This window comes from Microcaecilia unicolor, chromosome 5 (assembly GCF_901765095.1).
Source record: "Microcaecilia unicolor chromosome 5, aMicUni1.1, whole genome shotgun sequence".
In the NCBI taxonomy this organism is placed as follows: Eukaryota; Metazoa; Chordata; class Amphibia; order Gymnophiona; family Siphonopidae; genus Microcaecilia; species Microcaecilia unicolor.
This window is the reverse complement of record NC_044035.1, coordinates 294,290,572-294,308,985: the sequence shown is the minus strand read 5'-3', so window position 1 is coordinate 294,308,985 and position 18,414 is coordinate 294,290,572. Positions and strand designations below refer to the sequence as shown.

The 18,414-nt window shown below is 48.4% G+C and overlaps 1 protein-coding gene across 1 annotated transcript in view; it reads right to left on the bottom strand.

Annotated features, from left to right (window-relative positions):
- Positions 1-300: 300 nt before the first annotated feature.
- BACH1 (BTB domain and CNC homolog 1) overlaps positions 301-18,414 on the bottom strand; it is a 65,470-nt gene continuing 47,356 nt past the window's right edge. Inside the window, 1 exon segment of the mRNA XM_030204290.1 lies at positions 301-3,152. Coding sequence (XP_030060150.1) covers positions 2,703-3,152 — 450 coding nt within the window. The 3' untranslated portion in view covers positions 301-2,702.

Here is an 18,414-nt window from a genome sequence, read left to right as displayed (position 1 = left end):
TAAGGCATGACCCTCCTCTTTACTCCTCCAGTGGCCACTGACCCCCCTCCTACCCCCTCCCCCCCCCCCCCCACAAGATGTGAAAGAAACCTACCAGGCTCTATGACAGCATCAGATATTATGGCTAGTCCTATTAGAGCAGAAAGCAGGTCCCTGGAATAGCCCAGTGGTCGATGCAGTGCACTGTAGACAAGGGAACCCAAGCCCATATCCCACTATGTAAAAGTGCGAGCCCTCCAAAACCCACTATAACACCTGCGGCCATAAGGGCTATTGTAGTGGTGTACAGTTGGGTACAGTAGGTGTTTGGTGGGTTTTGGAGGGCTCCCCATACAATATAAGGAGATAACAGTGAGATGTGTACCTGGGAACTTTTATGGAAAGTCTACTGCAGTCCTCCCTAGGATGCCCCACTGTGATGTATTTGTGGCCAGTTTACTAAGAATGCTGAGCACAATGTCTACCAAATGGCCAATTTCAAAACAAAAAGATGGGCATTTTTCTATTTTCACAAAATGGCCATGGTTGCTATTGGATTTTTTGATGTTTTCCACAAAACGTCCAAAGTTGGATTTAGTCGTCATATCAAAAATGCCCCTCATAGTAACCTATGTAACTTTGTAAGTCTATGTGCTTTGAAAATGAGCCTCTAAATGTACTGACTGACTTCAGTTTACATATATAAACAACCTATATGGTTCGATATTTGTTTGGTGGAAGTACGTTAAAGGATTTCTTGTTAATTCTTAAAATAGATGTGATACTTCTGGTACAAACCTATGTCCATTCTATTATACTACAAATCAGTTTTAGTATCATATAAAAAAAAAAAGCAAACAGTTAAAATTGCTACACATTGGACAACAATTAAAAAAGGGACTTCTTTAAATGACAGTGGTATCTATTACTAGCAAATAATTCCATAATGAAAAAAAAACAAATCGGTTGAAATTTATTTCACTATTTCTATAGCTTTACTATTATGGCTTTAAAATGTTAAAAATCACCAAATCTTGGCAAGCATACTATCTACATTAGAAATAATCTATATTATTGCATTTAATTGAAAAACAAAATACCTGAGACTTCAGTATTACCCAAATTTCATCACTCCCATTTACTATTTCTGCAAGATTATACAGCTGAAGTCTGCATGTAAGTGATGGGAGATATTAGTTTTCGCATTCTAAGCCAAAATGTCATTTATCCTCATGACGTCTCATTGCACAATGGCACTATCGTTCAGAAAAAAACAAGTTTGGAATGAATTATGAAATACTGTACATGCACAAATTCATCACACGAAAATCAACGAGCGCTAGACCTGTAAGTTTACAGGCCTGTGATTATACTTCAAGTTCAGGGCATCCTCAGTTCCTCTATTTTTCAGAGGATACAGCGGCGCCCTCTGCAGGCCTCTCTGAACTGGAATGCCTTTGGGTGTGGAGGTAGTAGTATCATATTGAATGCTAGCAGTACCCTTTCTAGATGCTGTTTAGAAATTTTTTTTTTTTTTAGACAGTTGGCATAACTGAACCATTTAATGCTATGTAGATAACTATAGGATAGATGTACTAAGCTTCCTCACCTCCATGCCGACAGACACAAACAAGAAAAAAAAAACATTTAGTACATCTAGCACTATATTAGCTTTAAAATAAACATCCCCCCCCACCACCAAAAAAAAATAGCTAAGCCATGAAGAAAATTTGAGGCATTAATTTTGTATGAAAACACCTAGTTATGTTTATAAAGTACAAATATTTTATATAGTAGCAGCAGGGGCAGCACAAGGTTTTCCTGCTATATTTACATGCACACAGATGGATGCACTTATTGAGGTAGGACATTGATTTTACCAATATGTGTGTGTTGTAAACTTGCATATTTTAAAGTGAACACTCTTCCTGTGAGGCTCAGTACTTGAACATTTTCTTATCTAGAAATAAGTCACTGCATGGGAGCAAATTCTTCTCCCAATGGTTTATTAGGAAAAAAATGTCCTTAGAAAATCCAAATAATGGTCCTGTGTGCTAAGATAAAACTAAACCATGTTTGTTTCATGCACCCAACGTGAAAAAGATACATGCAAACCAGTGAAAAAAAGTCACTGTCATTATGTTTTCCAATTAAAAAAAACCTGAAAATCAGACTTACATGCCTCACACCCTTCTAATACTTGGATAATATTTTACTCCACAACGGGCAGTGTTAGCACCTGCCAATAACACACAAATATATACAATTTGACAGCAACAGTTTAACAGGCTAAACATTTATGCAGACCTACATCAAATATCTCCCGTTTACAAAGTCATTGCAGAGTAAGTATTTCTTCAACTTTCTCATGTGATTTTATCCTTTTAAATACAAGGATTCTGAGGCAGCTGCTTCTAGCAGCAAGTAATCACAATTTTACTTTTTAAGGAAGACCCAACAATGTGTGACATGGCAAGCTATGAAAACTCAGCAACTACAATGAATAATCCTCTGGGTTGAAACATAAGTAACAGAGGACATACAGATATAAAAACACACCCTGAAAATAAATTCACCCCTCTATTCAAAATAGGGGTGCCAAGTTTTCAGAAAAAAAACCTAAAGTAGGGATATGTTCCTGTACCAAATATAAACAAGTAATACCTTTGTCAATCATGGCGTCTCCATACTATAGATGGCAAGAAATGAATACAATACCACATTTACTCATCTGTAGTGCATTTATCAGTCATCTGTTGACAAAAATCCATCATCCCGCTCGGAGCACAATGCTCCACAATTAATGCTTTTTCTGAGACCCTTGTGGAAAATGGAGTCACTTCTGGTTCTTGACAGTTAGTTGGACCAAACGTGCTTCCTTCACAAGAACTGACGCGCTGCTCGGTGACTGCTGGCAAACAGCAAAATCCATCGGGCAACGCAGAGGACACTATGGCTTCACATTCAGACTGAGGAGGCTGGTCTCTCTCTGGGATTAAAAATGAAAGTGGACACTCTGAAGAGGAGTGCTTTGCAAGGATTTGTATTTGCTCCTGACTTAGGGCTGCTTCTCTACAAACTTGCTGACAAAGTCCCATCAGATTCTGTTTTGTTTCACCCAAAGTTGACAAAATGCGATTTCTCTCCTTCAGCAGGTTATTCTTCTCATGTTGCTGCAAAAAGCAGAGTCGTCATTCACTCCTGACCTCATACATAAATCTTATGTGTTCTTTAAAAAACATTAATATGTCATGTATTTCATCCCTCCCCCCCCCTCCCATTTATTAGGCTGCGCTAACAGCTGCTGCACAACAATGCCGAAACAGCCCATTCAAAGTGGAGCAGTGTGTCAGCATTAGAACACAGCAGCCGCTAGTGCCGCTTAGTAAATGGGTGGGGGGGGTGGTAAATTTGATTAGCACCTTCCCCTTATTTGAGCAAAGTGCAAATGATCAGCCACAGCTGCTTCTCTCTGACAGCGAATGCTACATACCTGTAGAAGGTATTCTCCGAGGACAGCAGGCTGATTGTTCTCACTGATGGGTGACGTCCACGGCAGCCCCTCCAATCGGAAACTTCTCTAGCAAAGTCCTTTGCTAGTCCTCGCGCGCACCGCGCATGTGCGGCCGTCTTCCCGCCCGAAACCGGCTCGAGCCGGCCAGTCCAGTATGTAGCAAGACAATACACTTCAAGGGAAGACACAACTCCAACGGGAAGGCGGGCGGGTTTGTGAGAACAATCAGCCTGCTGTCCTCGGAGAATACCTTCTACAGGTATGTAGCATTCGCTTTCTCCGAGGACAAGCAGGCTGCTTGTTCTCACTGATGGGGTATCCCTAGCCCCAGGCTCACTCAAAACAACAACCATGGTCAATTGGGCCTCGCAACGGCGAGGACATAACTGAGATTGACCTAAAAAATTTACCAACTAACTGAGAGTGTAGCCTGGAACAGAACAAACAGGGCCCTCGGGGGGTGGAGTTGGATCCTAAAGCCCAAACAGGTTCTGAAGAACTGACTGCCCGAACCGACTGTCGCGTCGGGTATCCTGCTGCAGGCAGTAATGAGATGTGAATGTGTGGACAGATGACCACGTCGCAGCTTTGCAAATTTCTTCAATGGAGGCTGACTTCAAGTGGGCTACCGACGCAGCCATGGCTCTAACATTATGAGCCGTGACATGACCCTCAAGAGCCAGCCCCGCCTGGGCGTAAGTGAAGGAAATGCAATCTGCTAGCCAATTGGATATGGTGCGTTTCCCTACAGCCACTCCCCTCCTATTGGGATCAAAAGAAACAAACAATTGGGCGGACTGTCTGTGGGGCTGTGTCCGCTCCAGGTAGAAGGCCAATGCTCTCTTGCAGTCCAATGTGTGCAGCTGACGTTCAGCAGGGCAGGAATGAGGACGGGGAAAGAATGTTGGCAAGACAATTGACTGGTTCAGATGGAACTCCGACACAACCTTTGGCAAGAACTTAGGGTGAGTGCGGAGGACTACTCTGTTATGATGAAATTTGGTGTAAGGGGCCTGGGCTACCAGGGCCTGAAGCTCACTGACTCTACGAGCTGAAGTAACCGCCACCAAGAAAATGACCTTCCAGGTCAAGTACTTCAGATGGCAGGAATTCAGTGGCTCAAAAGGAGGTTTCATCAGCTGGGTGAGAACGACATTGAGATCCCATGACACTGTAGGAGGCTTGACAGGGGGCTTTGACAACAGCAAACCTCTCATGAAGCGAACAACTAAAGGCTGTCCTGAGATCGGCTTACCTTCCACATGGTAATGGTATGCACTGATTGCGCTAAGGTGAACTCTTACAGAGTTGGTCTTGAGACCAGACTCAGACAAGTGCAGAAGGTATTCAAGCAGGGTCTGTGTAGGACAAGAGCGAGGAGCTAGGGCCTTGCTGTCACACCAGACGGCAAACCTCCTCCATAGAAAGAAGTAACTCCTCTTAGTGGAATCTTTCCTGGAAGCAAGCAAGATGCGGGAGACACCCTCTGACAGACCCAAAGAGGCAAAGTCTACGCTCTCAACATCCAGGCCGTGAGAGCCAGGGACCGGAGGCTGGGATGCAGAAGAGCCCCTTCGTCCTGCGTGATGAGGGTCGGAAAACACTCCAATCTCCACGGTTCTTCGGAGGATAACTCCAGAAGAAGCGGGAACCAGATCTGACGCGGCCAAAAGGGAGCAATCAGAATCATGGTGCCTCGGTCTTGCTTGAGTTTCAGCAAAGTCTTCCCCACCAGAGGAATGGGAGGATAAGCATACAGCAGGCCCTCCCCCCAATCCAGGAGGAAGGCATCCGATGCCAGTCTGCCGGGGGCCTGAAGCCTGGAACAGAACTGAGGGACTTTGTGGTTCGCTCGAGATGCGAAGAGATCCACCAAGGGGGTGCCCCACGCTTGGAAGATCTGGCGCACCACTCGGGAGTTGAGCGACCACTCGTGAGGTTGCATAATCCTGCTCAACCTGTCGGCCAGACTGTTGTTTACGCCTGCCAGATATGTGGCTTGGAGGCCCATGCCGTGACGGCGAGCCCAGAGCCACATGCTGACGGCTTCCTGACACAGGGGGCGAGATCCGGTGCCCCCCTGCTTGTTGACATAGTACATGGCAACCTGGTTGTCTGTCTGAATTTGGATAATTTGGTGGGACAGCCGATCTCTGAAAGCCTTCAGAGCGTTCCAGATCGCTCGCAACTCCAGGAGATTGATCTGTAGATCGCGTTCCTGGAGGGACCAGCTTCCTTGGGTGTGAAGCCCATCGACATGAGCTCCCCATCCCAGGAGAGACGCATCCGTGGTCAGCACTTTTTGTGGCTGAGGAATTTGGAAAGGACGTCCCAGAGTCAAATTGGGCCAAATCGTCCACCAATACAGGGATTCGAGAAAACTCGTGGACAGGTGGATTACGTCTTCTAGATCCCCAGCAGCCTGGAACCACTGGGAAGCTAGGGTCCATTGAGCAGATCTCATGTGAAGGCGGGCCATGGGAGTCACATGAACTGTGGAGGCCATGTGGCCCAGCAATCTCAACATCTGCCGAGCTGTGATCTGCTGGGACGCTCGCACCCGCGAGACGAGGGACAGCAAGTTGTTGGCTCTCGTCTCTGGGAGATAGGTGCGAGCCGTCCGAGAATCCAGCAGAGCTCCTATGAATTCGAGTCTCTGCACTGGGAGAAGATGGGACTTTGGGTAATTTATGACAAACCCCAGTAGCTCCAGGAGGCGAATAGTCATCTGCATGGACTGCAGGGCTCCTGCCTCGGATGTGTTCTTCACCAGCCAATCGTCGAGATATGGGAACACGTGCACCCCCAGCCTGCGAAGTGCCGCTGCTACTACAGCCAGGCACTTTGTGAACACCCTGGGCGCAGAGGCGAGCCCAAAGGGCAGCACACAGTACTGGAAGTGACGTGTGCCCAGTTGAAATCGCAGATACTGTCTGTGAGCTGGCAGTATCGGGATGTGTGTGTAGGCATCCTTCAAGTCCAGAGAGCATAGCCAATCGTTTTGCTGAATCATGGGGAGAAGGGTGCCCAGGGAAAGCATCCTGAACTTTTCTTTTACGAGATATTTGTTCAGGGCCCTTAGGTCTAGGATGGGACGCATCCCCCCTGTTTTCTTTTCCACAAGGAAGTACCTGGAATAGAATCCCAGCCCTTCTTGCCCGGATGGCACGGGCTCGACCGCATTGGCGCTGAGAAGGGCGGAGAGTTCCTCCGCAAGTACCTGCTTGTGCTGGAAGCTGTAAGACTGAGCTCCCGGTGGACAATTTGGAGGTTTTGATGCCAAATTGAGGGTGTATCCTTGCCGGACTATTTGCAGAACCCACTGATCGGAGGTTATGAGAGGCCACCTTTGGTGAAAAGCTTTCAACCTCCCCCCCGACCGGCAGGTCGCCCGGCACTGACACTTGGATGTCGGCTATGCTCTGCTGGAGCCAGTCAAAAGCTCGCCCCTTGCTTTTGCTGGGGAGCCGAGGGGCCTTGCTGAGGCGCACGCTGCTGACGAGAGCGAGCGCTGGGGCTTAGCCTGGGCCGCAGGCTGTCGAGAAGGAGGATTGTACCTACGCTTACCAGAAGAGTAGGGAACAGTCCTCCTTCCCCCAAAAAATCTTCTACCTGTAGAGGTAGAGGCTGAAGGCTGCCGGCGGGAGAACTTGTCGAATGCGGTGTCCCGCTGGTGGAGATGCTCTACCACCTGTTCGACCTTCTCTCCAAAAATATTGTCCGCACGGCAAGGCGAGTCCGCAATCCGCTGCTGGAGTCTATTCTCCAGGTCGGAGGCACGCAGCCATGAGAGCCTGCGCATCACCACACCTTGAGCAGCGGCCCTGGACGCAACATCAAAGGTGTCATACACCCCTCTGGCCAGGAATTTTCTGCACGCCTTCAGCTGCCTGACCACCTCCTGAAAAGGCTTGGCTTGCTCCGGGGGAAGAGCATCAACCAAGCCCGCCAACTGCCGCACATTGTTCCGCATGTGTATGCTCGTGTAGAGCTGGTAAGACTGGATTTTGGCCACGAGCATAGAAGAATGGTAGGCCTTCCTCCCAAAGGAGTCTAAGGTTCTAGAGTCTTTGCCCGGGGGCGCCGAAGCATGATCCCTAGAACTCTTAGCCTTCTTTAGGGCCAAATCCACAACTCCAGAGTCATGAGGCAACTGGGTGCGCATCAGCTCTGGGTCCCCATGGATCCGGTACTGGGACTCGATCTTCTTGGGAATGTGGGGATTACTTAGTGGCTTGGTCCAGTTCGCAAGCAATGTCTTTTTTAGGACATGGTGCAAGGGAACAGTGGACGCTTCCTTAGGTGGAGAAGGATAGTCCAGGAGCTCAAACATTTCAGCCCTGGGCTCGTCCTCCACAACCACCGGGAAGGGGATGGCCGTAGACATCTCCTGGACAAAGGAAGCGAAAGACAGACTCTCAGGAGGAGAAAGCTGTCTTTCAGGAGAGGGAGTGGGATCAGAAGGAAGACCCTCAGACTCCTCGTCAGAGAAATATCTGGGGTCTTCCTCTTCCTCCCACGAGGCCTCACCCTCGGTGTCAGACACAAGTTCACGAACCTGTGTCTGCAACCTCGCCCGGCTCGACTCGGTGGAGCCACGTCCACGATGGGGGCGTCGAGAGGTAGACTCCCTCGCCCGCATCGGCGAAGCTCCCTCCGCCGACGTAGTCGGGGAGCCCTCCTGGGAGGTGGCCGCAGTCGGTACCGCGACGTCGGGGACCTCACCCCGGGCGATGGGCCAGCCGGCGCCACGCTCGACGGTACCGGAGGCGCAAGCACCGCCGGTACCGGAGGGGTAGGGCGCAACAGCTCTCCCAGAATCTCTGGGAGAACGGCCCGGAGGCTCTCGTTCAGAGCGGCTGCAGAGAAAGGCAAAGAGGTCGATGCAGGCGTCGACGTCAGAACCTGTTCCGGGCGAGGAGGCTGTTCCGGGCTGTCCAGAGTGGAGCGCATCGACACCTCCTGAACAGAGGGTGAGCGGTCCTCTCGGTGCCGATGCCTGCTGGGTGCCGACTCCCTCGGCGACCCAGAGCTCTCGGTGCCGACGCGGGGAGGCGACCGGTGTCGATGCTTCTTCGACTTCTTCCGAAGCATGTCACCGGAGCTCCCCGGCACCGACGAGGAGGACGTAGAATCCAGCCGTCGCTTCCTCGGGGCCGAGGCCGAAGGAGGTCGGTCTCGGGGGGGCTGTACCGCAGGAGCCCTCAGGGTAGGAGGAGACCCACCCGAAGGCTCACCGCCACCAGCAGGGGAATGGACAGCCCTCACCTGCACTCCTGACGATGCACCACCGTCCGACGACATCAGCAGACGAGGTCCCGGTACCACCGACGTCGATGCAGTCGCCCGATACCTTGGCGCCGATGCAGAGGCCCGATGCCTCGATGCACTCGATGCAGGGGCGGCCGAGGAAGATGGTCTGGACGCTGACGACGTCGATGCACTCGAAGATCCCGGTGCCGATGCCGACGAATAGCCCGAGAACAACACGTTCCACTGGGCTAATCTCGCTACCTGAGTCCGCCTTTGAAGCAGGGAACACAGACTACAGTTCTGAGGGCGGTGCTCAGCCCCCAGACACTGAAGACACGACGAGTGTCGATCAGTGAGCGAGATAACCCGGGCGCACTGGGTGCACTTCTTGAAGCCGCTGGAAGGCTTCGATGTCATGGGCGGAAAAATCACGCCGGCGAAATCAAAATCCGAAATGACGGAAAAAGAGCACCAAAAATTTTTAAGGGAGAAAATCTCGACCGAGGCCGAAAAGAGGCCTACCCCGACGACGAAAGAAAACTTATCGGGGCAAAAAGCTGGAAGTACGGGAAGGGGTTAACACGAAACCCGGGGGGGGTTTCCGGAGCACTTCCCGACACTTTTAAAGACTTTTCCGAAGAAAAAACACGTCAAAAATAAATTTGGACGCGCGAGGTCGACTTTCCGGGGCTCGACACGGCGAAACACGACCGTACCGAGTGCGGACAAAAGAAGACTGGCCGGCTCGAGCCGGTTTCGGGCGGGAAGACGGCCGCGCATGCGCGGTGCGCGCGGGCGAGGACTAGCAAAGGACTTTGCTAGAGAAGTTTCCGATTGGAGGGGCTGCCGTGGACGTCACCCATCAGTGAGAACAAGCAGCCTGCTTGTCCTCGGAGAATTATGGTTACACAAATGAAATGCAAATGCTATTTCTTTAAATACTTAATATTCGGAACTAAACACGTATGAAATAGTTTTGTTTTGGGGGGTTGTCCATACATAGATGAAAGAAAGAGCATTTATTTGAATATTAACAAAATCCTTACATACTGCTTACCCATTTCAAATAAGCAATGGAAGCTGGCACCACACTCTCATCTTCCTCCTCCCCCCCCCCCCCCCCCACACACACACACTCTTATCTGTGTGTCATACATTCAATCTTGACTGTCAACACCACTTAAACCCTGCTGAGGTCTGGAAATAAAATTCTCTTGACAATTTCATCTGCAAGGGAATGTAGATTGGTGGTTAACCGAGACAGGACATGGAAGGGGAAGGCCCCCAAGGAGTCGAATAAGAGGAGAAAATCATGGTACTTTAGAAAACTGCAACCTAGTTATTCTCTTAGAGCAAATTAAGGCACTTTAGTAGAAGGGTTATTTTAGGTCTGGGTCTAAGATAATGGTATGAAAGTTAATCATCTGAAATAGATGCTTGCTTTTGTAGAACAAGAAATAAAACCAAAGCAACTTTATGTGTATAAAATTTATCTTAAGCGATAGGTTTTCTATGCTAGCTAAGCATATTTTAATATTTTGTAACAGAAATTTATCTTGCTTGTAATGCAATTTTTTAATTAAATGACATCACGCTTGGATAAATAGTGCATGCGTTACAAGGTCGTCTTTAGACAGGTGTGGAAGGCGCAAGTGCCCCACCACAGCAACTACACTACACAAGGCCTCAAGGTGGCCTGGTAGTATGCGCTGATAAAAAACTGACTACCTTTCCCCCAAAGTAAGAGGGGAAACTACTGAGGTCAGGAGGTCAAGGAACCATGTAAACTGCTCTGTGATTGTTATTGCGAATGGCAATATATTGCTATAAACAAATTGGTTTGCCAGGCTACTAAAAATCCATCCATACATATAAACACACATCTTCAAAGATCACTGCATTTCCAATCAGGCCCAGGAAATTCAGCTAACAGATCTGGTTTCCATAAGAACATAAGTGTAGCCATACTGTGTCAGACCAATGGTCCATCTAGCCCAATATCCTATTTCCAAACAGTGGCCAATCAAGGTCACAAGTAACAGGCATAAACCCAATTATGAGCAACAATCCATGCTACCAATCCTGGGGTAAGCATTTGCTTCCCCATGACTGTCTCAATAGCAAACTATGGACTTCTCCTCCAGGAACTTGTCCAAACCTTTTTTTTAACCCAGATATACTAACCGCTGTTACCATATCCTCCGGCAAAGAGTTCCAGAGATCAACTATTCGTTGAGTGAAAACATATTTCCTCCTATTTAAGTATTTCCATGTAACTTCCTTGAATGTCCCCTAGTCTTTCTACTTTTGGAATGAGTAAAAAAAAAAAAAAAAAAAGATTTACTCATTCTACACCACTCAGAATTTTGTACACCTCAATCATATAGCCATCTCTTTTCCAAGCTGAAGAGCCCTAACCTCTTTAGCCTTTCCTCATATGAAAGGAGTTCCATCCCTTTTATCATTTTGGTCACTCTACGTTGAACCTTTTCTAATTCTGCTATATCTTTTTTTGAGACACGGTGACCAGAACTGAATGCAATACAGATGCATTACAGTATTTGTGGTCTTTTTCACCATCCCTTTCCTTATCATTCCTAGCATCCTGTTTGCTTTTTTGACTGCCACCGTACACTAAGCAGAAGATTTCAGCATATTATCTATGACACCTAGATCTTTTTTTTGAGTGAAGTTCCCCCCCCCCCCCCCCCAAGGTGTACTTTAGCATCAGGTAACTATGATTCGGATTATTCTTTCCAATGTGCATCACCTTGCATTTGTCCACATTAAATTTCAACTGCCATTTGGATGCCCAGTCTTCCAGTTTCCTAAGGTCTTCCTACAATACTTCACAGTCCACATGTGTTTTAACAACATTGAATAGTTTTGTGTCACCTGCAAATTTAACTACCTCGCTTGTTGTTCCCATTTCCGTATCATTTATAAATATGTTAAATAGCACTGGTCCCAGAAATGATCCCTGCGGCACTCCTCCATTGAGAGAAATTACCATTTTACCCTACCTTCTGTTCCCCCAACCACTCACTACCATCACAAAAAAACCCCTACCCTCTTCACAGGCTCCCCCACCCCCAGGGCTACCATAATGCATTCATGGTTTCCAAAGGTTTCCAGAGCAGGAGTAAACCCAGTTGGTCGTGCCTGTGCTGGTTTCAGATTAAAAATGGTGTCACTGAGGGGTCACGTGATGCTCTGAAGAGAGGAATACGTGGTCCCGCGATCTCCTGGGCCCTGGCTCCTTAAATCGCTTTTAAACTGGGACTATCAGCCTACATCTCCCCCAAAACAACATAAGATAGAGTCCAGCTCTTCATGGACAAATATCTAAGTTCGCCAACACGTGTAATGGCGAACCGAGGGACCAGAAAGGACAAAGAAAAAACAAAGGCGCCAACCACGATAGCGGAGGAACGCCCGGCGAGCGGGGGAATCCTGTTCACCACGGAACAATTACAGCAGATTGTGGAAGCGATGGACACCGCATTAGATCCGAAGCTGGAAAAATTATACACTAAAGTGTCCGATCTGGAAGCACTTATCACGGACACGGTCCAAAGAACTGGAGAGCTGGAGAGAAGAATCTCCGCTGTAGAAGATGCGGCAGGCCCCGCGACGCAGAGGGAAAAGAAAATGGCCGCTACACTAGAAGCCCTGTCAGCAAAAATGGAAGACCTAGAAAACAGGTCACGGCGGAGGAACCTTCGCATAGTGGGGCTGCCAGAGTCAGTACATGACCGCTTGTTATCAGACTTCCTAGAAAAGTGGCTGGCAGAAGAGTTCGCGCTATCGGACCATGCAGGGAAGCTGTGCCTGGAAAGGGCTCATCGCATAGGTCGGAGGCAGGAGGGCAGGCAGGCCCCACGGACGGTGATCGTAAAAGTGCACAACTATGTGCACAAAGAAGAAATGTTAAGAGGGTTTCGCCAAAAAAGAAACACGCTGCAGTATGAGGGGCAACAGATACGTATCTTCCAGGACTACTCAGCTGCGCTGCAGGAAAAAAGAAAAAAGTTCACCCCACTGTGCCAGAAATTGCATGAAAATCAACAGGTTTTCATGCTGATTTACCCAGCAATATTGAAAATCAAGCATGAAGGCCGGTGGAAGCAATTTGATGACATCCAAGAAGCACAGAGATTTGTGTTGGAGTTGGAGAAAAGTGACCAGCAAGGAAATGCTGAGCCGGTAAACAGCTGAAGTGCACATGGAAAGCGTGATCTGCAGCGCAAAAGGTTTGTTGTTTGGGGACCTATACTGAGTAATGAAACAGTTCCAATACTGACGTAGAGTTAATGCGGGGGGGGGGGGGGGGGGGGGGGGAGCCGGTACCCGGGGACACGGGAAATCCCCAACACCCATTAATAGTAATGGGAGAAGACCACAAGGGAAGGGAGAAAGGGGGGACGGGGGTTAAGGGGAGTTTCAAAGGAGAGGAGGAGGGAGAATGGGAGGGGAAGAGAGGGGGGGTAGGGACCGGGGGTCTTAATCAGAAGGGATTATTGGAAAGATGGGAATCACCAAAGAGGAAGGGGTCTGAGCAGAAGGGGAGACTAGTAAATTCACAGATTAGGTGCAAACGGAAATGGACATTCCAAGGGGGGAGGCTGGGTCCCCTGAGGAGCGGTGTGGAGTGCAAACTGACGTCATATATTGTGCATAGAGGAGATGGCTAATTTGCCGGGAGGAGGGACTAGATTGATCTACTGGAATGTAGGTGGGATTACATCCCCGGTTAAAAGGGCAAAGATCTTAGGTGCATTAAAGCGACATAAGGTGGGAGTGGCCTGTATACAGGAAACCAGGTTATCTCAGATAGAACATCAGAAACTAAAAAGGCACTGGGTAGGAGAGGTCTTTTGCTCCTCAGCGGTGGGGAGGAGAGGGGGAGTGGCAATTCTGATACACAAGGCAGCAGCAATAAGAGCTAAACTTCTATTTGCGGACAGTGGGGGGCATTATGTGGGGGTGCAATTGAATTGGCAGGGTCAGACGCGGCTGCTCGTAGCAGTTTATGCGCCCCAGACAGGAGAGAAGAATTTCTTTGCAGGTCTTTTTGCAAAATGCCAGGAATATGGTTCTGACCCACTAATTATTGCTGGAGATATGAATCAGGTCATGGAGCCGGGATTAGATAGGACGGGCCGACAGGCGAGGGGGGGGACGTCGACTCCTGGTGTGCTGGAAACCTTCTGTGGCGGGCTGGGTTTGGTGGACCCCTGGAGATTGCTGCATGATACAGAACGTGACTTTACGCATACCTCGCGGGCCCACGGAACCCAGTCCCGCATAGATTATATTCTTGTTTCGCAGCAGCTGTTTTCCCAGGTTTTGAGCGCGACTATTGGTCCCGATGAGATATCGGACCATGCATTAATCTGGGTGGACATAGAGGCACAACCTTATTATCGAGCGTCCGGAGGTTGGCGATTCCCTGCATACCTTTATTCTTCCTCCGAATTTGCCGCATATTTAGCTGATAAGTGGGCAGATTTTCAATCGAATAATGCGCAGCACGTGGGCAATGCAGGACTTTTTTGGTCCACTGCAAAAGCAGTAATCCGGGGGGATGTGATAGCATACACCAGCAGGAGGAATAGGCAAATTGCGCAGCGGGTGGTACAGGTAGAGAGGAGGGTAAAACAGGCCAGGCGGAAGTATACTGCCCACCCCACACAGGACTTGTTTGAGTCCTTGATTGCAGCACGAACAGAGCTTAATAGCCTGCTTCAGGAAAGGTTCATGAAAGCGACAGTGGCCCGCAAATATCACCTCCATAGATTCGGAGATCGCCCGGGAGGTATGATGGCCCGGCTGATTAAGGGAGCCCGCAGAAGGCAAGTGATGACTAGATTACGCAGTGGCCCTCATTCGTGCACCACGAACCCGGAGAATATTGCGGAGATTTTCCGAATGCATTTTGAGGGGGTGTACTCGGGGGAGCAGACAGAGAGAGAGAGACGCAGGGGAAGATTCAAGAATACTTAACTCGGTCTAAACTGCCACTTTTGACGGGGGACCAAATGGAGTCGCTAGATTCCCCCTTGGATGCGAAGGAAGTGATGAGGGCAATACAGGCCTTGAAAATGCACTCAGCACCCGGCCCAGATGGGTTTTCGGGTGAATTTTACAAATTGTTAAAACAACAAGTAGTGGGGCCCCTGATAGGTCTATTTGAGGAGGCGACCGAAGATGGTCAGCTCCCCCGATACGCAAATGAAGCACTGATCACTTTAATCCCCAAACCAGGGCGAGACTTGACAGACCCAGCTGCCTATAGGCCTATTTCACTAATCAATGTGGACGTTAAGATCCTCTCTCGGATTTTGGCGGAGCGCCTGGCGTGTGTAATCCCATCTATAGTTGGGGAAGAACAAGTGGGATTCGTGCGGGGCAGACACTCAGTGTTAAATGTTCGGAAACTGCTTGCAGCTGTGATTGAGGTGCCTGGAGAAGCTGCAACAGGTCTAGTGATTAGTTTGGATGCAGAGCGCGCTTTCGACAGGGTAACATGGACCTTTATGTTTGAGACGTTGCAGTGGATAGGTTTACGGGGCTGGTTCCTGCAGGCAGTTAAGATGCTTTATGCGGATCCATGGGCCCGGTTATTGGTAAATGGGGTCCGAACTCAAGAATTCCTGATAAGGCGGGGAACAAGGCAGGGATGCCCTCTGTCCCCACTATTGTTTTTGATATCGTTGGAACCCTTATTATGCATAATTCGCACGGAGCCGGGAATTCGGGGCATGAAGGTGGGTAAAGGGGAGGTGAAGTTATTGGCATATGCAGATGACTTACTGCTTCTGGTGGAGGACCCGCAAACATCAGTGGCCCGATTACTAGAGGAGATAGGGGAATATGGGATGTTATCGGGGTTTAGTTTAAACCTGGGAAAGTCCTTGGCGCTCCCAATGTCCCCCACCATCAGATCTAGCTGGAATGGCCCCTTTCCTTTTAAGTGGGCGGAGGAGAAGATTAAATACCTGGGGGTAGATATCCCGGTGGATTTGTCCACGTTGTATAGAAGGAATGTGCAGCCGCTGCTGGTGGAAACTAGACGCCTCTTGGGGATATGGGGCTTTTGTCCCCTCTCCCTGACGGGGCGCATTGCCCTCTTTAACATGATGATAGCGCCAAAATGGCTATACAGATTTCAGATGCTGCCGCTGTATCTGCGGGGGAGGGAGGAGAAAACACTACATGCAGTTTTAAGGAAGTTTCTGTGGAATAACAAACGCCCCAGAATAGCGTTGAATGTGCTATGTACTACTACTACTACTACTTAACATTTCTAGAGCGCTACTAGGGTTACGCAGCGCTGTACAATTTAACAAAGAGAGACAGTCCCTGCTCAAAGAGCTTACAATCTAATAGACAAGTAAACCTAAAACACATGGGGGCATGGGATTACTCAGTATCAGGTACCTTACAATTGCCTGCACCATGAGATATGTGCGTGATTGGCTAGTGGGAAGCCAGCAGTTTACAAATACCCAGCTGGAAGCCTCGCTGGTGCCGGGGGTGCATCTTAGTTGCTTAGTGCATACTTCAAAAATAAGACCTGCTGGACAGCAACCTTTGAACTGTTTTGTGCGATCAGCAAGAGCGATGTGGCGTTGGTTGTGTCGCAGGCAAGGCTTTGCAGCGGAGGCTACTCCCTTTGTGTCACTGAGTCAGAACCCGGATTTTCCAGATGGATCCTCAGCAAAACATTTTAAATCTTGGAGGATGAAGGGGATTCAATACCTTTCTCAGTTGCTAGATGAGGAAGGGCAGGTCAAGCCACTTGCAGACTTACAAAGAGAATTTGGTTTGACTGCATCAGATTTCTTTGCATATGCACAGGTGAAGCACTATGCCCAATCATTGGGAGCAATAAACCTGACTGAGGATGTGCAGGAAACGATCTCAACAGCACTCACACTGGGATCGGAAAAGTTTGTGCCACTGCGATTTCACCACAGACATCTCCTGGATACAACGGAAGATATTGATTATCGCAAAGTGGCGCAAGATTGGAAGCAGGAGCTAAAGGTTGAGATCACGGCTGATATACTACAAAGTTACCTGCTATCCATTCTGCATAGGTCAGTATTTCCCAGGCAATGGGAGCAGCAGTACAAGTTTGCTACACGGGCCTACATAGCACCAGCCAGAGCGCGAAGGGCAGGTTTCGGAACAGGGAACTGCCCTAAATGTGGAGAGCAAATGGCAACTTTGGGCCATATGTTCTGGCTGTGCCCACAGATTAGAACATTTTGGAAGCAAATCTTGGCAGAGATTAGCCGATGCTGGAAGCGGGCAGTGGGAGACACCCCGTTGATATTATTTGACATATATGCTATTGCCAAACCGATCCCGGTGGGATGCACAGGCTTTCTCAGAAGGGCAGTGTTGACCGGAAAGAAAGTGATTTTGCTCAGCTGGAGAGAGACTCAGGCACCTACAAGAGAACTGTGGAGAACAAAGATGACAGAATTGTTACACCTGGAACTGTGTGGACTTGCTAAGTCTGCCCATTCAGATCAAGAGCGGAATGCATTTCGCAGGGTGTGGGAGCGCTATTGGACTACCCTTCAGCTCCACACAAGGCAGCGGATTCTACACAAATGGAAATGGAGTGTCGAGACGCCAATAGCACCTTCAACTGTCTTAAAGAAGTGACGTCAGATCCCAAACCCAGAACTCTGAGGGGGAGAGGGTGGGAAGAAAGAGGGAAGGGAGGGAAGGGGGGGGAGGAGGGGTGGGGGGCTTATTATGGATAGAATGGACTAATGATAAGGTTTGCGGGCTGTTTCAGCAGCTAGGAGATTAGATAAATGGCTGCTTGGTCAGTATGGGGGAGGGAGTTAACATAAGGAATTATTCTTTGAAAGAGGCTGGGTAGCTATTTGATGTATAAGTCTTTTCGTTTGATCTGTTGCCAATCCTAGACATGTTTATCTATTTTAATAAAAAGATTTCAACATAAAGGGAGGGGGGAGGTGGGATATAAAATGATAAAAGAGTTGATGATAACGATTGGAGAATCAAAGGTGGAAGAATCTTTCCTTTTCTTGTTATTTGAATTTGACTGTTCCCGAAATATTTGTATTGGCTGATTTCTTAAGTCATCAATAAAAATTATTGAAACAAAAAAAGTGGAGGATAGTTTCATTAGTCGAGAAGCAGGATATTGAACTGTTAACAGAACCTGTAGGGGAGGTAGAGTTGTGGGAGGGGATAGAAAGGGGGGGGGGGAGTTTAGGGGAGAAAAGATGTAAACTTGATGACATTTCCTGTGCGGTGTTTGCTAGATGGTTTGTAAAATGAGAAATGGCATATTACCTGATGTACCGTATTTATGATCAATAAAAATTGTTTAAAAAAAAAAAATGGTGTCACTGACCCCTAACAATCTCACAGCAATAACGCTAGAAGTCAGACTGCCATATATGAGCTTTTTGACCTTATATAGAAGCCTAACCCCCAGCAGTAGTGCAAGTCTACCACTAGAGGTCACAGCCATCATTTTGAACTTGGAGCTACGAGGGGCCTAGAGAGTGGGTGAAGGGCTTGACTAATGTGTCTTCAGAACAGGAGGGTTTGGTGGTAACTGCTACTTTTTCCCCCAGTCCAGGCTCCTGTAAGATATGCTCTATGGAAGCATC